At 41.6% G+C, this 17,689-nt stretch overlaps 1 protein-coding gene across 3 annotated transcripts in view; it reads left to right on the top strand.

Annotated features, from left to right (window-relative positions):
- The first annotated feature begins 5,836 nt into the window (after window positions 1–5,836).
- The window catches only part of LOC129331335 (ubiquinol-cytochrome-c reductase complex assembly factor 1), a 54,713-nt gene continuing 42,860 nt past the window's right edge, over window positions 5,837–17,689 (top strand). The window contains exons 1-3 of one of the 3 annotated variants that reach the window (XM_054981841.1): window positions 5,837–6,432; window positions 11,392–11,496; window positions 14,028–14,132. In XM_054981841.1, the coding sequence (XP_054837816.1) occupies window positions 6,409–6,432; window positions 11,392–11,496; window positions 14,028–14,132 (234 nt within the window). In that variant the 5' untranslated portion in view covers window positions 5,837–6,408. Of the gene's footprint in view, window positions 6,433–6,677; window positions 6,827–11,391; window positions 11,497–14,027; window positions 14,133–17,689 lie in introns of those variants that run through there. The other 2 variants (XM_054981842.1, XM_054981840.1) reach the window with 2 other exon arrangements.

The following is a 17,689-nucleotide window of genomic DNA, read 5'->3' as shown; positions in this document are numbered from 1 at the left end:
TTTAGGAAGGCATGTAAGACAGTTTTATTCCAAAGACCAACAGTCAAACTGTTTCAGCACATTTGACTGTGTTTATTTAAATTCTGTGGTTTTTTCAATTTCTGTGTTTTAAAACCTGAATACTTTTAAATTTGTGGTTTGTGCATTTTAGTTTGCATTTTAATCTTGTGAATTGGACTGTAATTTGTGGACTTGCAACCTGTGTTATTTTGCTCAGGGGCTAGGTCGCACTGCTGAAGGCTCAGCTGGAGGTGGAGTCTGAGGACCAGCCTGAGTGAGAGTGAGGCGGGAGGCAACTGGTGGGCAAGGCAAGAGTAAGTCCATAGAACAGTCTGGGGTCAGTACTCACAAGGCAGTCCAAGCACAAATCAGGCAGTCCAAATTGGTCTGAACACAGGACCAAGCAGAGTCAAGTCCAGGAGGCAGTCTGGGATTGGAGGCTGAAAGTTCTGTCTGTGGGGTGCAGGGCAGGGGTCCAAGGTTGGGGGCAAGAGAATCTTGGTGTAGAATAGCCAGGCGCAGGGAGTGGCAAACAGGGTTGCGTATGCTCCTTTTATCCCCTTGAATAGTTAATAGGCTGGAGCACAGGTGTTGCCTCTTCCTCTGATTCCAGTGCCTCAGCCTCAGAGACCAGCGTACTCCAGCGCTGTGCAAGTAGCTGGGTGCTCCCACATTATTCCCAGGCCGCCACCCACTCCCGATGCCTCCAGTGCTCAGTTGGTTCATGGTTCCCCGTGCTGCAGGATGAGATTTCGGCCCTGGGTGCTCCCCTTGTGAGTTCCTGCGGCTTCGGCAGGGACTCTGCCAGTGTGGAGGGCTCCTCTGGTGCAAGGGCCTGCTTTTCTGGTGCAGGGATCGGCTCTTCCAGTTCCTTGGCCTCTGAGGAGGATGTGACAGAGTTGTGGAGGGTTGGCCCACAACAGTTATGGAGCTTTATCCCACTTGTGGGGGAAACGATATTTTAAAACAGACCCATGGAAACTCAGAGGGTCTCTTTGACTGTTCCAAAGCAAGTTATTATCCACTAAACCACATACCCCAACTAGGGTTCCCAGTTTTGTGTGTGGGGGGGGGGGTGTGGGTGTGTGTGGGGGGGAAAATCCGGGGCTTACCTGTTGCAGTTTCCTTACACTCATGCAAAGAGTGTGTATGCTCTTGGAGAGGTGGGATGACATCACTTCCAGGAATATCCCATTCGTTGATTGTATTGGCTTATACTGTGTCATCTGCCCTGAGTCTCAATGAGAAAGGCAGACTATAAATAATGTAAATGAAATACAAATGAAATAAATTCATAAACTAGCTTTCTTAAAGTTGGAACAATGAGAACAATAAACAGTAAGAAGCAATACAGATCTGAAAAGTAAAAAGCAAATTCTCCGGCATACTTTGTTCAAGATAGTATAGCACTAAAATCAAAGTCTGTGACATCTGCATTTCTAGCCTCCTTGAGTCTAAGGAGATAAGATAGAATTTAAATGTTTTAAATAAATACATTACTATAGTTTAACAGACTGGGGAAGGAGGCTAGAAAGATCCTAATATCAATGGAAATAAGAGTTTAAACTGCACAAAAGGATTATTTTGTTGTTGCTGAATCTTAACACATTTCCTAAGAATTGGAAGTTTGTTAAGCTAGTATATACATATTTGTGGTACTACTGTGAAAACGGAGGTGATGTTTCCAAATGGAAGCAGAAACAGTGTTAAGAAAGAACATCCTGCACCTGACTGATACAGTGACACCTTAAGACCACACAGTAACAGTGGCCCCTTTTACTATGGATCTTTAAAGCATTTTCAGTACCTGTTTTGCTTCCCATGTTTGCCGAGGTTTCACACTTGCAAGGTAGTCATGTGATACAGCACCAGACTTTGTCCGGGACATCCCCGATTTTTCTCCCTGTGAACATACTGCAATTTTATTTTGAATCAGCTGCCAAGTCGTGGTTGGCCTGATTAATGTCAATGTGAACACTTTTGCTTCTCTCCCCCACCCCTTTTCCTCTCGGTAGTTGATTGATCAGAGCGGATCTAACCACATCCCCCCTCCACAGCATCCCAACCACTTTTTCACTTTTTTTGGATTTCTAATGGAGAGTAACTTTTCTGCGTTGTGTGGCAGCGCATACTTACAATTTGTAAATATTGAGCTTTGACACCCCCCTCCTTTCCCCTTTCCGCTGGATTTGTCATGTGGCTCTAATAACATCCGCTCAAGCAACTCATAGCATTCCATTCCCTCCCCTTTTTTGTTTTTCAACTTTTTTCAGCCCCGAATGGTGTTGATATTTTCAAAAGCAAAAACACAATTCCAATGTGAGATTGCCCACTGTAAACTGTCAATACACAATGCAGATTTCTCAGGAATACTATCCCTTTACATTTCCTTTTGTTTCCTCTCCTTTTCTTTCCAGTATAATTATTTCTTGTTTTCTCCCATAGCTAGCCAGTCAGTAATTACCAGTTCTTTTAGAACTCTGGGAGGAAGTATGTCTGCTTTTTACTTTGCAGGCAAAGCCATTCTAATTATTTTTATCATCATTATAGCATTACTACTAATATTATGAATTTTTATCATAAAAAATAAAGTAAATCAATAAGCACTGGCTTTGCCAGCAGTGAAAAGCTGCACTCCCACCCTTCCCAACTAATAATTCACAACTGAGCCATTATTTATTTTTATTTCTTATTCTATTTATATCCCGTATTTCTCACTAAAACTTAAGGTGGATTAACGAGTGTAAATCAAAAACCATAAGCTATTTGACATGACAGATTATACAACACAGAAGCTACCCATTAGGAACATACTTAGAGCAACAGCCAGTAAACAGAAGTATAGTCCACAGTCCCTGTCCCTTTACTGAAGCATCTTTCGGAACCATTTTCAAGTTATAGAGCTGGGTGCCATGTGCACATTGATGACATCCAATTCTGTAGCTATGAATTTCTCCTGAAGTCTTCATATAGAGGTTGAATGAATAACATGGGAGATAAAATTGTGCCCTGTGGAACCCCACAAGATAATTCTCATGTTGAAGGTAGCTGGTCTCCAAAAGTAACCTTTTGAGCACGTTCCGGGAGGAATTATTTAAACCGGTCAAATAGCGGCTTCTGCCTGCAAACACCTAGAAAGAATTACATTATTTGGGTTTGGAGAGAATATAAATTAATTAAGCTGTAAAACAAAGGAACAAAAGGAAATTGCAGGGAGCAGAACCTTTGATGAACAGGGCTTACTTCTGAATTAACATGCAATAGAACTTTACTCATGAGAAAAGGGTAAAACCTCTATATTAAGTGCCACATGCAGTTTCAGTTTCATTTACAGCAGGCTATAGAAGAGTAATCCTCTACAGGACCTAAGCATGATCTTTCCCAGCTCGGTGCAAACATGTAATATGCCCTCCACACACACATCAACACCACAATCCCTCATCCAATGCATATGATCTCATGAGTTGTGAGTTAGTTTTAATTCTGAAATTATTGTTGCATATGCTACATTTCTGAAAAATGCCAGCTCTCTCTTTAATAGCATCACCTAGGCTGAGAGTCTTAAGCTGAGAGCCAGTTTGGTATAGTGGTTAAGAGTAAGTACACTTCCTCCTCCCATGTGGGTGCCCTGATCCTCTAGCAGCATAAACAACACAAGTCTTGGTTGTTCCCTCGGGAAATAAGTGAGTGACTTAGAAGAAAGGTGGATCAGAATTGATTTAGAATGTTTTATGAAGGAATGGGGATATTTATTCCAAAGGGAAAGAACAGGTATTCCAGCCTCGAAAGCTCCTATGCAAGCACAGCTAGCAATGCCTGGCAACTGATTCTAAACATATAGAGAGTTTATCCTAAAGCAGATGTATGCATCAGTTGTCCAATGCTGCCACTGTGAAGGCAAAGCTAATAGTTTTTGAGTTACAAGAGTGTTTTAAATTTGAACGTTATAAAAAGAATTCTAAATGTGAAAATTGTTAGGGAGTAGAACAAGTTAACAGAGGTGATTATGGATTCTCCCTGAGTGGAAATAATTTAAAAACAGGTTGGGGAAAAACATCTGCCAATGTGACTTGGCAATGTGCCCACCTGGGATCTTGCCAAAATGCTGCCAAAGAACTTCAGTTATAACCTCCATTTGTTCAAATGCTGTATAATTGAAGGTCTTCCCCTCTGACCATTCCAAATACATTCTCCTCTCTCACCAATACGCCTTGTCCACAGAAGACTGAAAAAATTAATACATTACCTCCTTTTAGAGTTGGACCATGTTGCAGTAGCAATGTGCCAAATATATGGCTTGATCTGGGCTCATTTCGAGGGGGAATGCACAGGAACGCAGTTCCGGTAGTTCCCCAAAGAGGTCACATGACAAGTGGCCCCGCCCACCTGACTCAGCCATTTTGGACCCATTTCAGCATGGATTGGGGCCAAAATGGCCCAAATCAGGCCTCTGTTGGGTGGTGGATCACTCTCCTGCTCAGCAGCAGCCTGATCCTGACCATTTTGAGCCCCTTTTCAGCCCTTTTTGCCATTTTGGGCCCAATTTTGACCTTGAATAGCCAGGATTGGGTCTAAAACAGCCAGGATAGGTGATGTCAGGAGGTGTGGCATATGCAAATCAGTTATGCTAATGACACACTTTCCGGTGATGTCAAGGGGTATGGCATATGCTAATGAGTTATGCTAATGAGTTCCTCCAGCTCTTTTTCTACGAAATGATCCCTAGGCTTGATTTTGTTTAACTCATAGCATCCTGTATCTTTTCATTTCTTATCTAGGAGGTAAAATAGTAGAGTCCAGTAGCACCTTTAAGGCTAACCAACTTTATAGTAGCATAAGCTTTTGAGAACCACAGTTCTCTTCATCAGATACATGTGAAAGCTTATGCTACTATAAAGTTGGTTAGTCTTAAAGGTGCTACTGGACTTCACTATTTTGCGACTACAGACTAACACGGTTAACTCCTCTGTATCTAGGAGGTACTGTATGTAATGCTATCATTCAGGGCATGCAATTACCATATAAAGTTACCTAAATATATCCAATGAACTCAGTTGAACTTCATATGTTTAAGAAAGACGAACACATCTTTAGTGTCAGATGGGTAGAACTCAGTAGTGTGTGGGTGATGCATGTATGAAAATGTGGTAAATTCACAGCCAGGATTCTTGGCTATTTGCAGCTCCTGAACATGTTTACAATGTATTGTCTGACACATTTCACTTCCACCCATTATAGCTACAATCCTATGCAAATTTACTTGAAATTCCCAGTGAATCTAATGAATTTATTCCAAGTCAACATGTGAACAGTCTTCAGTGAGGCCAGGAAAGGAAGGTTCCCACATTACTGGTTTTCTGCGAGCTATGCATATTCAGCAGGGCTTTTTTACATAGGTATTAGGGTTACACTGAAATGATAGGGACTGTGATATAGCATCTAGTACATACTGTCTGTTGCTATAAGCATGATCCTTCTGTGTAACTCCAGCACTGTTCAACCAGTCATATTAATGTTTATGCTGTTTCAGCTGTGCTTTCAGATTTTCTGCTCATTTTCAGATTTCTGCAATCCAAACCTCTATTGTAGAGTTTGTGTTGATTTAAGTTGTCTCATTCTGTGTCTGCCTTGAGTCATAGTGAAAAGCATTTTATAAATGCCATAAATAATAAACAGCCAAATACAATGGACAAAGAAACTCATCTTTCCTGTAATATACCAAGTAGCCTCTTCTTTCAAGTGAGCATTCTTAGGTAGGACTGAGGAAGGCTGTGTAACTGTAAGAGAAACATCAAGTCTAACGGAAGTCCGAAACATAGGTACTTCATCGTGGAAGTTTACCTGGTATGGTGATGGCTTCCTTTGTTAAATATCTATGTGCTGGGCTGCTGACACGAGGCACAGGAAAGATACGACATCCAAGGCCAAACCACTTTGGGAGCCTTACCGACCGTTGCCATATTTGTGACCACTAACTCCAATTTGACCCTTACTTATGAGTGCTTATGAGTAGACCCGTTTGGGCTTGCTTCCTGCAGTGATGGGGCAGCGAGGGAGAATGCTCTTTGCACATACTACACAGTACTCCCCTCATTATCTCTTGTTCGAGGTTTCAACCCTGGCACTGAGCACAGGCTTCAGGGCTACGCATCATGCCCCCTCGCTCTTTTTCTTCATGTCTTCTCAAGGCCTCCATGAAATTAGTTGCGCATGGATCTCCAGCCTAGGAGCGCTGTTTTATGCCTTGGCATGCCCACAAAATTTCCGTCTCCAGCGCAGCCAGACACCCAAGGCATTAGAGCGAAGACGAAGCCACGCGAAGAGCCCCTTTCTTAGTTCCCCACCGCGAATGCAGGAACGGAAGTGCTTTGATGTTTGGCGGAAGCGGAAGCGCGCCCCCGAAGAGTGATGGCGGCGCTGGTGAGAGTGGTGGTGAGTGGATGGAGCGACCGGTGGCTACGGCAGGCTGGTGCCGCTCTTGCAGCTTCGGAGTGGGCGGGCGAGGGGCAGGCAGCCGGGCTGTGGGTAGCCGCCCTTGGGATGCGGCGTTAAGGGCTCGCTGCGTCCCGCTCTAGCCAAGGCGAAGCAACCCTTGCCTAGGGCTGCCTGAACGGACTGGGAATGTGTTGTGGGAGGAGCGGGGAAGCTGATAGTTACGCCCCAAGGACGCGCGGGCCGCCTGGGAAGCTTTGCCCTTGGGCGTTCGAGGAGGGGACAGAAAGGCCCCACAGCTTCTGTGATGTATCTGATGATGAGGATAACAATAACTGCGCTTACATACCGCTGTTCTAGACAGATTAGTGCCCCACTCAGAGCAGCGAACAAAGTCAGTGCTATTATTATCCCCGCATCAAAGCTAGTCTTTAAGGTGCTCTCCACTTTTGTTTTGATTCGATGGACTAACACGGCTTCTGTCATCTGGAATTATCACCACAGTTTTTGTTGTCCGTTCCAGAGGGGTAGCTGTCTTACTGTAGCATTTTCAGGAATTATGTTCCTGTTTCTGTGATTGTATGTACAGAGCAAACATGTTATGTGTGATCTTCCTGATATGTGTGAGTGCTGTTACTTTTGAAAGGGGCAATGTGTGGATTTTCTGCCCTGGCACATGTTACCAGAGGAAATGGCTGCTTTGGAGCCATTTAGTGTTATGCCTTGCTGAGTTCCCTCCCCAAGCCTTGTCTTCCCTAGGCTCTGCCCCCAAATTTCCAGGAATTTCCTAGCCTGGAGTTAGTAAATCTAAAGGCACCAGATTACTCTGGACTGTGATATGCATGTCCTAAAGCTGGAATATATGTATGTTATCCTTTTCAGAAGAAATGATGGTTGCATGTATTGAAAGGATCATGTTTGTCATGTATGTGAGATCAAACAATAATGACTGAACCAGGCTTCTGTTGTAGCAAAATTAAACCAGTATTGCACGGGAATTCAAAGATGACATTTTTCATGTAGAGTCAGATACAGTCCCTAACTGTGTGGGGCTAGTGATAAAGATACAGGGATAGAAAATGCCAGAGCTTAAACCCCTTATGAAGTCTTGCCTGTTCTGCTGTTCCCGGATATAAGAGAGAGCTAACAGTGACTACTGGGGAGTGTATTTTGGTACATGCATGCATCTGATAAAGTGAGACTCATGAAAGCATATGTCTGTGTTATGTGCCATAAAGTCACCTCTGAGCTATGGTGACCCTATGAATGAAAGACCTCCAAAACATCCTATCATTAACAGATTTGCTCAGATCTTGCAAACTGGAGCAATCTCGTTTTAGGTCTTCCTCTTTTCCTACTGCCTTCCACTTTTCCTAGCATTATTGACTTTTCCAGAGAAAAGCTTATGCTGAAAGCTTTATGTATGAAAGTTACGCTGTAGTAAATTTTGTTAGTTTTTAAAGTGCTATTGGACTCTTGTTTAATTTTACAACTTCAGTTGTGTTATTTCATCAAGTACAGAAAGAAACAATACAAAAGGAAGGAACCAACAATGCTCTTTGTAAATCAGTGAGTGGTCTGATTTGGAGAAAGCTCTTTAGAGCATCATGCAATCTTCTCAGCCCAAGCACCAAAGAAGGAAACTATGTTCTATATAATGCCAAAGTACTATTTTTTAAAATAACAAGGAGCTAAGTCAAATCTCCTAACTGGAGGGGGAGCGGTTCTTTACACACCAAGATTGTTATATTTTTTTAACCTACATTCATCTCCTGATCATTTTGTGTTGGTCATTCAGTTCTGTATTGCTTAAATCTAAAGAAGGGCATATTATGTCCTCTTATTTAAACGTTCTCATGGACACTGTATTCTGCAAAAGGCTGGAGGGGATATGAAAGCTGTCTTATTGAACCCGCTTCCACAAGGCAGTTTCTTCTATACATTAAGCCATGTTATTCAGTTTATATAATATGTAATCACATAATTATATGATATAAGAGTGAGTAAGATGTGCTGTGACAAAAATGCCTAGAGGCAAGGAATAATTTAGCAAAAATAGGGTCACCTGGAGCCAATTATCATTTCCTCACTTTTAGTTATATCAGTCAGGTGCAGAATGTTCCATTTACATCTTTCCTAACACTGTAAATGATGACTGTAGGTCTTTTCACATTGGGCTCCTTGTCTTGTATAGCCTTGTAATTGGAGCTTAGTCTTCATTCCCAGTGACATGAGATATTTTATTTTGGCTCAAGCTTTGTAGGAGTCTTACAATTTACAAGTAGTACTAATGAATCCCTAAAGGTATTTTGAGGCATATGCTGTTTTCCCTGATTCCCCCCTCCCTCGTTTTACCCATTTCCTATTACTGTGTCAGATTTCTTATGATGCTTGCTGGGATATTTCTTATTTCTAATATGTACAACTGATATTTCTTTGTGTTGTTTTATTATTGTTGTTTATTTATAGTCTGCCTTTCTCACTGAGATCCAGGGTGGATTACATACTGCAAGAGAATACAATATAATCAATAGCTAGGATATTCACAGAGCAAAAATACAATATGATAAACAGGAAATTCAATGAAAACAGATTCAATAGGATATGGTAGCTGCAAATTTGAAAACTAGAGAATTGAAGTGTAAGTAATTAACTTGACATCTTTAGCAAATTAAAGTGGAAGTAATTAACTTGACATCTTTAGCAAAGTTGAACTACCCAGTAGAAATGTATCTATAACAGCAGATAGTACCTAATAGCCTAATCTATAGTCCCTGTCCCTTTCCAAGGTATCTCGTTGAGCTGTTTCTTATGACACAGTCTTATAATCTGAGTAGAAAGCTGTCTTGAATAATTCAGTCTTGCATAGTTTGTGGAAAGCCAGGAGAATGGGAGCTTTCCTGACCTCAGTCAGGACATTCCACAAGGTGGGGATTACCAAAGAGAAAGTGTATGTATGGACAGTTGTTGATTTAGCCCAACTGCAGAGTGGTATCTGCAGAAAGCCCTGTTCAGATGAGCAAAACCACTGCGGAAGAACATAGGGTGAGAGTAGCTTTCTCAGATATGAGGAGCCTAGGCCATGAAGGTCTTTGAATGTAATAGTCATGACCTTGAATTGAGCCTGGTAACTGATGAGTAGCCAATGGAGTGACTGCAGATTGGGAGTGATATGCATGCTCTGTCTAGCTCCTGAAAGAAAATGAGCTGCAACATTTTGCACCAGCTGTAGTCTCCAAGTTGTCTGTGAGGGGAGTCCTATGTAGAGTGAATTACAGTAGTCTAGTTTCAGTATTACCGTGGCATGAATTCAGGGGGCCAGATTAGCTGTGGCAAAGTAAATGGGCCATCTTCTAGGCTAGTCTAAGTTGGAAGAAGGCCTTTTTTGTTGCTGCATTTACTTGCTTCTCTAGCAGCAGTGATGGATCCAACATAACCCCTAGGCTTTTCACTGAGTCAGCCACGGTTACCTGGACCCCATCAAAAGTCAGAAATACAATGTCCTTCAAGATCTCTGCTTTTCCAACCAGCATCACTTCTGTTTTGTCTTGGCTCAATTTGCTTGCTGTCAGCCATTTGACAACAGCTGCCAAGCAGCGACTGAGTACCTCTACAGCATCACCAGGGGATTTGGATAGTGAGTTATAAAAGTGGGCGTCATCTGTTGTCCCAAGTACATGACTAGACTGTCTCAGAATGAGCTCTGTCATTCTGGGGCAGTGTGGTCATCTTTAACATTTTGCTCAAGTAGTAATGAGGATTTCACCCAACTTCAGGTGTAGGCTTATGGTAGAATGTATGGTAAAATAGCTAGCTATATGGACTCAATATGTAAAAATATACATAAGGGGATTAGGTGGTTGTCTTTTGCATGGCATTGCAAAAAACTGCTTAATCTGAGGCTCAAGCTAAACATGATATTTTTAATAACCAGTGAGACAGCAGCTGCTGGGACTGATTTCTTGCAGGGGCCTGATTCATGGCATGATGGGAGAAAGAACTTTACCCACTTCCCCAGTGCAGTTTTCTCAACTCAAAATAGCTCCGGGGGGTGTTATTTGCCCTGTTGGGGCTATGCATGCACTAACGAGGAAGAGTATTGCACAGGGGAAACCTGTTTCAACTTGCTAAAATATCATGACTCGTTTGAGCCTGAGAGGACTGGTATTTTCAATCAAATGATCTCTTGCTAAACTTTCATTTTTTATAACAAACATGATACTCACTGATTGTATCAGAAAAAAGCATACCTTAGAAGTCTTAGGGAATGTAAACAATTGATACTTTACTTGAATGTGTGTGCATGTGTGTTATGTGCCGTTAAGTTGTCTCTGACCTATGGCAACCCTGTGAATGAAAGACCTCCAAAACATCCTGTCTTTAACAGACTTGCTCAGACCCTGCAAACTGGAAGACGTGGCTTCTTTTATTGAGTCAAGCCAACTCGTTTTAGGTCTTCCTCTTTTCCTGCTGCCTTCCACTTTTCTTAGTATTATTGACTTTTCCAGAGAATCTTGTCTTCTCATGATGTGATAAAAGTACAATAGCCTTAGTCTTGTCATTTTAGCTTCTAAGGAGAATTCAGGCTTGATTTGATCTAGTATCCACTTATTTGTCTTTTTGGCTGTCCGTGGTATCCACAAACCTCTCCTCCAGCACCACGTTTCAAGTGAATCAAATTTTCTTCCTGTCAGCTTTCTTTACTTGGGTGTATGCATTTGTATATTCTTTTCCCTATGAAATGTGGAATTTTTAACATCAGATTCTGTTATATTGTACTGTAGTTACATTTGAAAAATTACTGAGGGTAGTAAGAATCTCCAGATAAAGAGTGGTCATATTTGCATAAGACTATTCAGAGATAGTGTATGAATTTAGATAGTCTTGGTCAAAACAACAACTTTATTATAATTAAAGTGCACTTCCTTATATTGCTGATTAGTGACTTCCCCCTTCTAGAAGCACCGAGCTGGAGAACCTCAATGGATTACATTATGCAGTGGACTGATACAAACAACAATAGCTCAAGCACAGTGGGGTAGGATGCTTCATGGCACTCTCCAGGTAAGATGCTTTGTTTGTTTGTTTAGCACTTTGTAACCCATTTTTATCCCCAGTCGGTACCTTAAGTGTACCACAACATTGTTCTCCTCTTCTCCATTTTATCCTTGCAACAGCAGTCTGTGAGGTAGGTTGCACAGGTAGCAAATGACTGACCCATGGTCATCCAGCAAGCTTCTGTAGCAAATTCAAACCTGAGTCTCCCAGATCCTAATCTGACACTCTGACTGCTACACCATGCTGGTTCTAAGCCTATTTATGCTTTATTTACTCCATCTTTTTCACCACTGGGGACCCAAATTGGCTTACAGTTGTTCTCTTGTCCCCCATTTTATCCTCAGAACAGCCCTGTGAGGTAAGTTAGGCTAAGAGTGCGTGACAGGCCCAAAGTCACCCAGCAAACTTCCATGAAAGATTAGGGATTTGAACTAGTGTTCCCCACAGCCTAGTCTGACGCTAACCACTACATCACATTGGATTTCTAAATCTAACAAGCCAACCAGCACTTGAAGCACATCGTGTGGATGTTCTGATCTTTCCTCTGCCCAGATGAGTCTGATCTTTTTCAGTCTCTTCAGAGCTTTTTCTTCTCTAAATGAGTTGTTACATGCAGCTCTTCCAGGTGAAATGCTCAGTTAAGCAGGTAACCTGCTAGCCAGATCAGAATGAGATTTTTTTTTCAGAACTTACCTTACAGTCATAGTTATTTATTCATCTTTGGAGGGAATACTGAAATAAGTATATCACAAGCCTTCTCTGGCTTGTATGTTCACTCATTTCAGGAAGCTAAACAGTTTGTGCTAGGTATAATTTGCCCCATTACAGTCTTTATATTTCTGCATCATCAAATGTGATATACATTATGCAGAATGTTTTTCTTTTCATACTAGCCAAACATTGTGCATGTGACTGTAGGAAAGAGAATATTCTATTATTGCTCGCTGCTCTCCTCGGTAATCTTATGTGTGCACTAATCAGAAAAAAATGTCAGGGCAGAACCTTTTGTCAGAATGATCACTAACGGGATAGAAGTATGGCTGCTCATCACTTCTTTAAGCCCACAGGTGCCTCAAGGATAATTGGACAGTTAATCAGATTTAAAAAGATTTACCATAGATATTTACTTGTACATTTGAGCAGAGCTAAACAGAGACTTTTAATCTGTTATTGATGTGTCTTGTCCTCCAAGAGCAGCAACTATGAATATGCTGAAATGTGGTGGCTATGCTTTTCTTCCCTGCTCTCTGGGAAGATTTAAAAGGTTTTACGGGGGCAAACATGGGGGTGGGGGAGAAATTCAAAGAGAAGTCCTAGGAGCATCCTACATTTTTTCTCATAAAATAACCATAACTCTTTCCATACGTGTTTGTCATATTGGTTGAGGGATAATGGACTAAAGCCAGTTTGGTGTAGTGGTTAAGAGTGCGGGACTCTAATCTGGAGAACCGAGTTTGATTCTCCACTCCCCCACTTAAAGCCAGCTGGGTGATCTTTGGCTAGTCACAGCTCTCTGGAGCTCTCTCAGCCCCGCCCACCTCACAGAGTGTTTAGTTGTGGGGATAATAATGACATACTTTGTAAACTGCTCTGAGTGGGTATTAAGTTGTCCTGAAAGGCAGTATATAAATTGAATGTTGTTGTTATTAAAGTTGGATCCAGATGAGATAGAGGGGATAGTGGTCAGAATAGCAGAGGTCTTGGAGTGAGAAAGCCTTTCCCTCCTTCAGTGGTGTGAAATTTAAACTGACAAATTCAGAGAAGAGCTTGGGAGTTTATTTGTTTTTCACAGATTCTACATTGTTGAAAAGTCAGATTGATGCAGTTGTGATGTTTTTTTCAGCTGAGTTTAGTGTGGAAAATGGCTTCGTACTCAGACTCTGCTTAACTGGCAGGGCTGCATTTGAAAGTGATTTGGAACCTTAGTACAGAATGCAATTGTATGTTCACTTCATGCTTTTTTAAGTAATCTGCATTGATTGCCCATTTGGTTCTGAGTCAAATTCTGCACTCACGCTTGATCTTAGCCAAAAGGCCGTAAAGTGGATCAAATTTAATGTGCTGGTCCTTGTCTATAAAGCCCCGTACAGCCCTGGGGCCCAAATACTTGAAGAACTGCCTCTGCTGGTGTTGCACCTGCTCTTTGGAAAAGTCTCCCAGAGAAGGTCAGAAGAATTCTTACTTTGTTGCCATTCTGGAGGTATTGTAAAGTTTTCTTTGAGGGCAATTGAATTTAATTAGAAACTATTTGTTCGGCTTTGTACGTGTAGCATAGATGGATCGTGGTTTTCTGTATCTATGTTATTTGTAATATTTCAAGTGGTGTGATTTGCACCTATTTGACAATGGAAAAGGTGGGATATTTTAATAAACAAACTAGTATTATATTCAGTTAGGTAATCCTAAGGATATTGCAGGTGACTTTAATCAGAACTTCTTCAAAATATAACCAGTGTGTAATTTTTACCTAACAATATGATCTAACATTAACCTTTTGCACTTCTTTTTATATGTTCCTTTTTTTGTTGTTTTTTCAGAGACACAAGAATGGCCGATCACAACTGACCAAAGTTTGTTATGGATTAATACAAACCATTGGTGCAGCAGAACAGCCAAGTAGGGCATTTCATCACACAAAAAAGGTCAGAAAATAGTGATGTGTGAGTTACCATTGGGTGAGGACTATGTGATGGTTGGCATTTGACATTTCTGAGGTCATTAATGGGGTTTGGAGAGGGTCTTAAATATAAATACTTCACTTATATATGCAGAGGAGTAGTACATCCTAGAATAACCTGAAGAGTTCATAACTACTGAAATTGCCAAACACTTTAGAAGTTCAAACAAATTCATGGAAGGTGATTCATAGCTATTAGCCAGAATATTAAGGAATTAGGTGGCCTTTGTGAGCTATTTTTGGAATCTGTACGCTGTGAGCAAATAGAAAAGAAATGCCTTGTTCTATTGTGATATTTTCTGCTGAATACTGTCAAAATCAGGATGACCTCACTGAAATCCTTCTCACGTGAAAGGTCACTGTTTTGCCACTTTGCAGTCTAATATTTTAACGAGAATTTTGCTGTTCCTGCAGCCTGCTTAAATCTTTTCCTTTTGCCTCTCTGTAGTCAAAACCAGTCCTCAGTGGGCTTAGGCTGGAGTCACTCTACTTAAGATGGCATGGATAGACCCATCTTTGGTGCCATATTTGTTTATTGCCTCTTGGGAAAGCATCTGAGGCCCATACAAACTCATCAAAAAATGAAGGCCAGTGCAACTATCTCCATATTGCTTCTCTAATTAAGCTTGGAAAACAGTTATGAGAGGAGCCCTCCCATGAGTAATGTACTGTAGCATTAGGTTGTAAGGCTAGTATGGCTGGAGGCAGCAGTTCTAGAAGAATCTGCTATTACTATTCTTGTGGCCGCCACATTCTGATATAAATTCAGATGGTGAGAGAGAAAGAGCTGCACACATAGGCAACTGAGAGTAGAAATAAAAAAGGGGAAGGGGGGAGGAAGTAAGAGGTAGGAATATGAATCCTGCTAAGCCAAGAGTAGAGAAGGTGAGGCAGCACTTCTCAAAGAGACAGAAGACTTCTTACTATTGTTGGACCTTCATTAGGATTCCCTTTAGTGTTAGTGCTAGCCATCTATTGTCCTTGAAGACTGTTAGACATTCAAGAGAGATATATGCTTATGCTAGCAGAATGAAAAGGAAGCAGTATGGGAAGGGGCAGGGCATTTTACATGTGTTCTATGTAGTTGGTATAAGCAGCAACCACATATGCTGCTCTGAAACCATTTTAGTCATCAATCTACTGCTTATTCTGCAATGCAAACAAAGTTCTGCGAAGTACAAGTCTTTCAAGAGCTTAGTATACCCACAGTTGGTTTTGGAAGCTGCTCAGGGCTACTGTATTGGAAGATGTGTATCCATTTCCCATGGGGTTCAGCCTACATGTGATTATACTTTATTTCTGACTGTCCTACTGAATTTATACACCACGTGACTAGCCATTTGGACTTAGATACTGTGTATACCAGTAGTGATTAAATTGTTGGACTGGGGTCAGGGAAATCTAGGTTCACATCGTGACTATGCTGTGGAAACTCATTAGATGACCTCACACCAGTCACACACGTCAACCTTGCCTACCCTCGTAGGATTTATTTTTTTACACTATATATAGTGCCTTTCCTTACTGAGACTCAAGATGGATTACACAGTGTAAATCAATGCAATCAATAGGATGATCTGTCTAATAAGCAGTGTGATAGGACTAGGATTGGAGAAATTTGAAACAAAGCTGTCTGGACAAAGCACAAGCATTAAATATGACATAGTAATGACTATAGAAAATGGTATTGCATTTTCCTGCAACAACCTGTCATGATATAACCCTGTTTCCTTTATAAAAATGCAAAAATTCTGTACAATTCTGTTTTGCATAGTTTGAGGAGCATAGGAGCCTTCTTGACCTCCTCAGGCAGGCTATTCCACAAGGCAGAGGCCACTGCAGAAAAGGCATGTGTGTGGGCAGTTGTTGACCTTGCCCATTTGCAAGGTGGCACCTGCAGAAAGCTTTGCACAGATGAGCAAAGTTGTGTTTGGTCATCTGTGTAGAGGCAGTCTTGTATAGATGAGGGTCCAAGGCCATGAAGTCTGTGTGTGGCCTTGAATTAAACTCTGTAACTGATGGGAAGTCAGTGGAGTCACTGCATAATGGGTGTAATATGCGTGCTCCACCTAGCTTCTGATAATAATTGAGGTGTGACATTCGATACCAACTTGAGTCTCCAGGTTGATTTTGAGGGGACACCTATGTAGAGTACATTTCAGTTGTCTAATCTTAGAAACATAGAGCTGGAAGGGATCCCAAGGGTCATTTAGTCCAGCCTCCTGTGCAATGCAGGAAATTCACAGCTGTCTCCCCCATCATCTCCTTCAGTGACTCCTGCTGTATGCCCAGAGGAAGGCAAAAAAACCCCCAAGATCCCTGGCCAATCTGACCTGGAGGAATATTCCTTCCTGACCCCGAAGTGGCTATCGGCATTAACTTAGGCGTATAAGAAACAGCCACGAGAGTCTGGCACTGGCTCATCCCTTCATGCGCTCCCTCGCCTGATCTGTCTACCTTCATATTAAGTCAGAGAATCATCATAGCTGTCAGGTGACCATCTAGCCTCTTCTTAAATATCTCCAAAGAAGGAGAGCCCACCACCTCCTGTGGAAGCCTGTTCCATTTAGGAACCACTCTGTCAGGAAGTTCTTCCTAATGTTTAACTGAAAACTTTTTTTGTTTTAATCTTAATCCATTGTTTCTGATCCGACCCTCTGAGGCATCAGAAAACAACTCTACTCCGTCCTCGATATAACAGCCCTTCAAATACTTGAAGAGGGCTGCCTTATCACCTCTCAGTCATCTTTCCAGGCTAAATATACCCATATCCTTCAACTTTCCTCATAATACTTTGTCCCCAGACCCCTCACCATTTTTGTTGCCCTCCTTTGGACACATTCAACTTGTCAACATCCTTCTTAAACTGTGGTGCCCAAAACTGAACACAGTACTTCAAGTGAGGCTAACCAGAGTAGAGTAAAGCAATACCATCACTTTGCATAATCAGGACACTATACTTCTGTTGATACAGCCTAAAATCACATTTAGCTTTTTAGCAACAACATCACACTGCTGACTCATGTTCAGCATATGATCTACTAAAACCCCCAGATCCCTTTCACGTGTACTACTGCCAAGACAAGTCTCTCCCATCCTATAATTACGCCTTTCATTTTTCCTACCTAAATGCAGAACTTTACATTTATCTCTGTTGAAATTCATTTTGTTCGTTTTAGCCCAGTTTTCCATCCTGTCAAGATCACTTTGAATCTTGCTTCTGTCTTCTACTGTATTTGCAGCCCCTCCCAATTTAGTATAATCTAGTCCATCCAAGTCATTTATAAATATGTTGAACAACACAAGGCCCAGGACAGATCCATGAGGCACTCCACTTGTCACTCCTCTCCAAGAGGATGAGGAACCATTTACAAGCATTCTTTGGGTACGATCTGTCAACCAGTTCCAAATGCACCTAACAGTAATAGGATCCAAACCACATTTTATCAACTTGTCAACCAGAATATTGTGTGGAACCTTATAAAAAGCCTTACTGAAATCAAGATAAGCTATGACCACAGC

The sequence above is a fragment of the Eublepharis macularius genome, chromosome 5, assembly GCF_028583425.1.
Source record: "Eublepharis macularius isolate TG4126 chromosome 5, MPM_Emac_v1.0, whole genome shotgun sequence".
NCBI classification, from domain to species: Eukaryota; Metazoa; Chordata; class Lepidosauria; order Squamata; family Eublepharidae; genus Eublepharis; species Eublepharis macularius.
The sequence above is the reverse complement of the archived record's forward strand: the minus strand, read 5'-3'. Positions and strand labels throughout refer to the sequence as shown.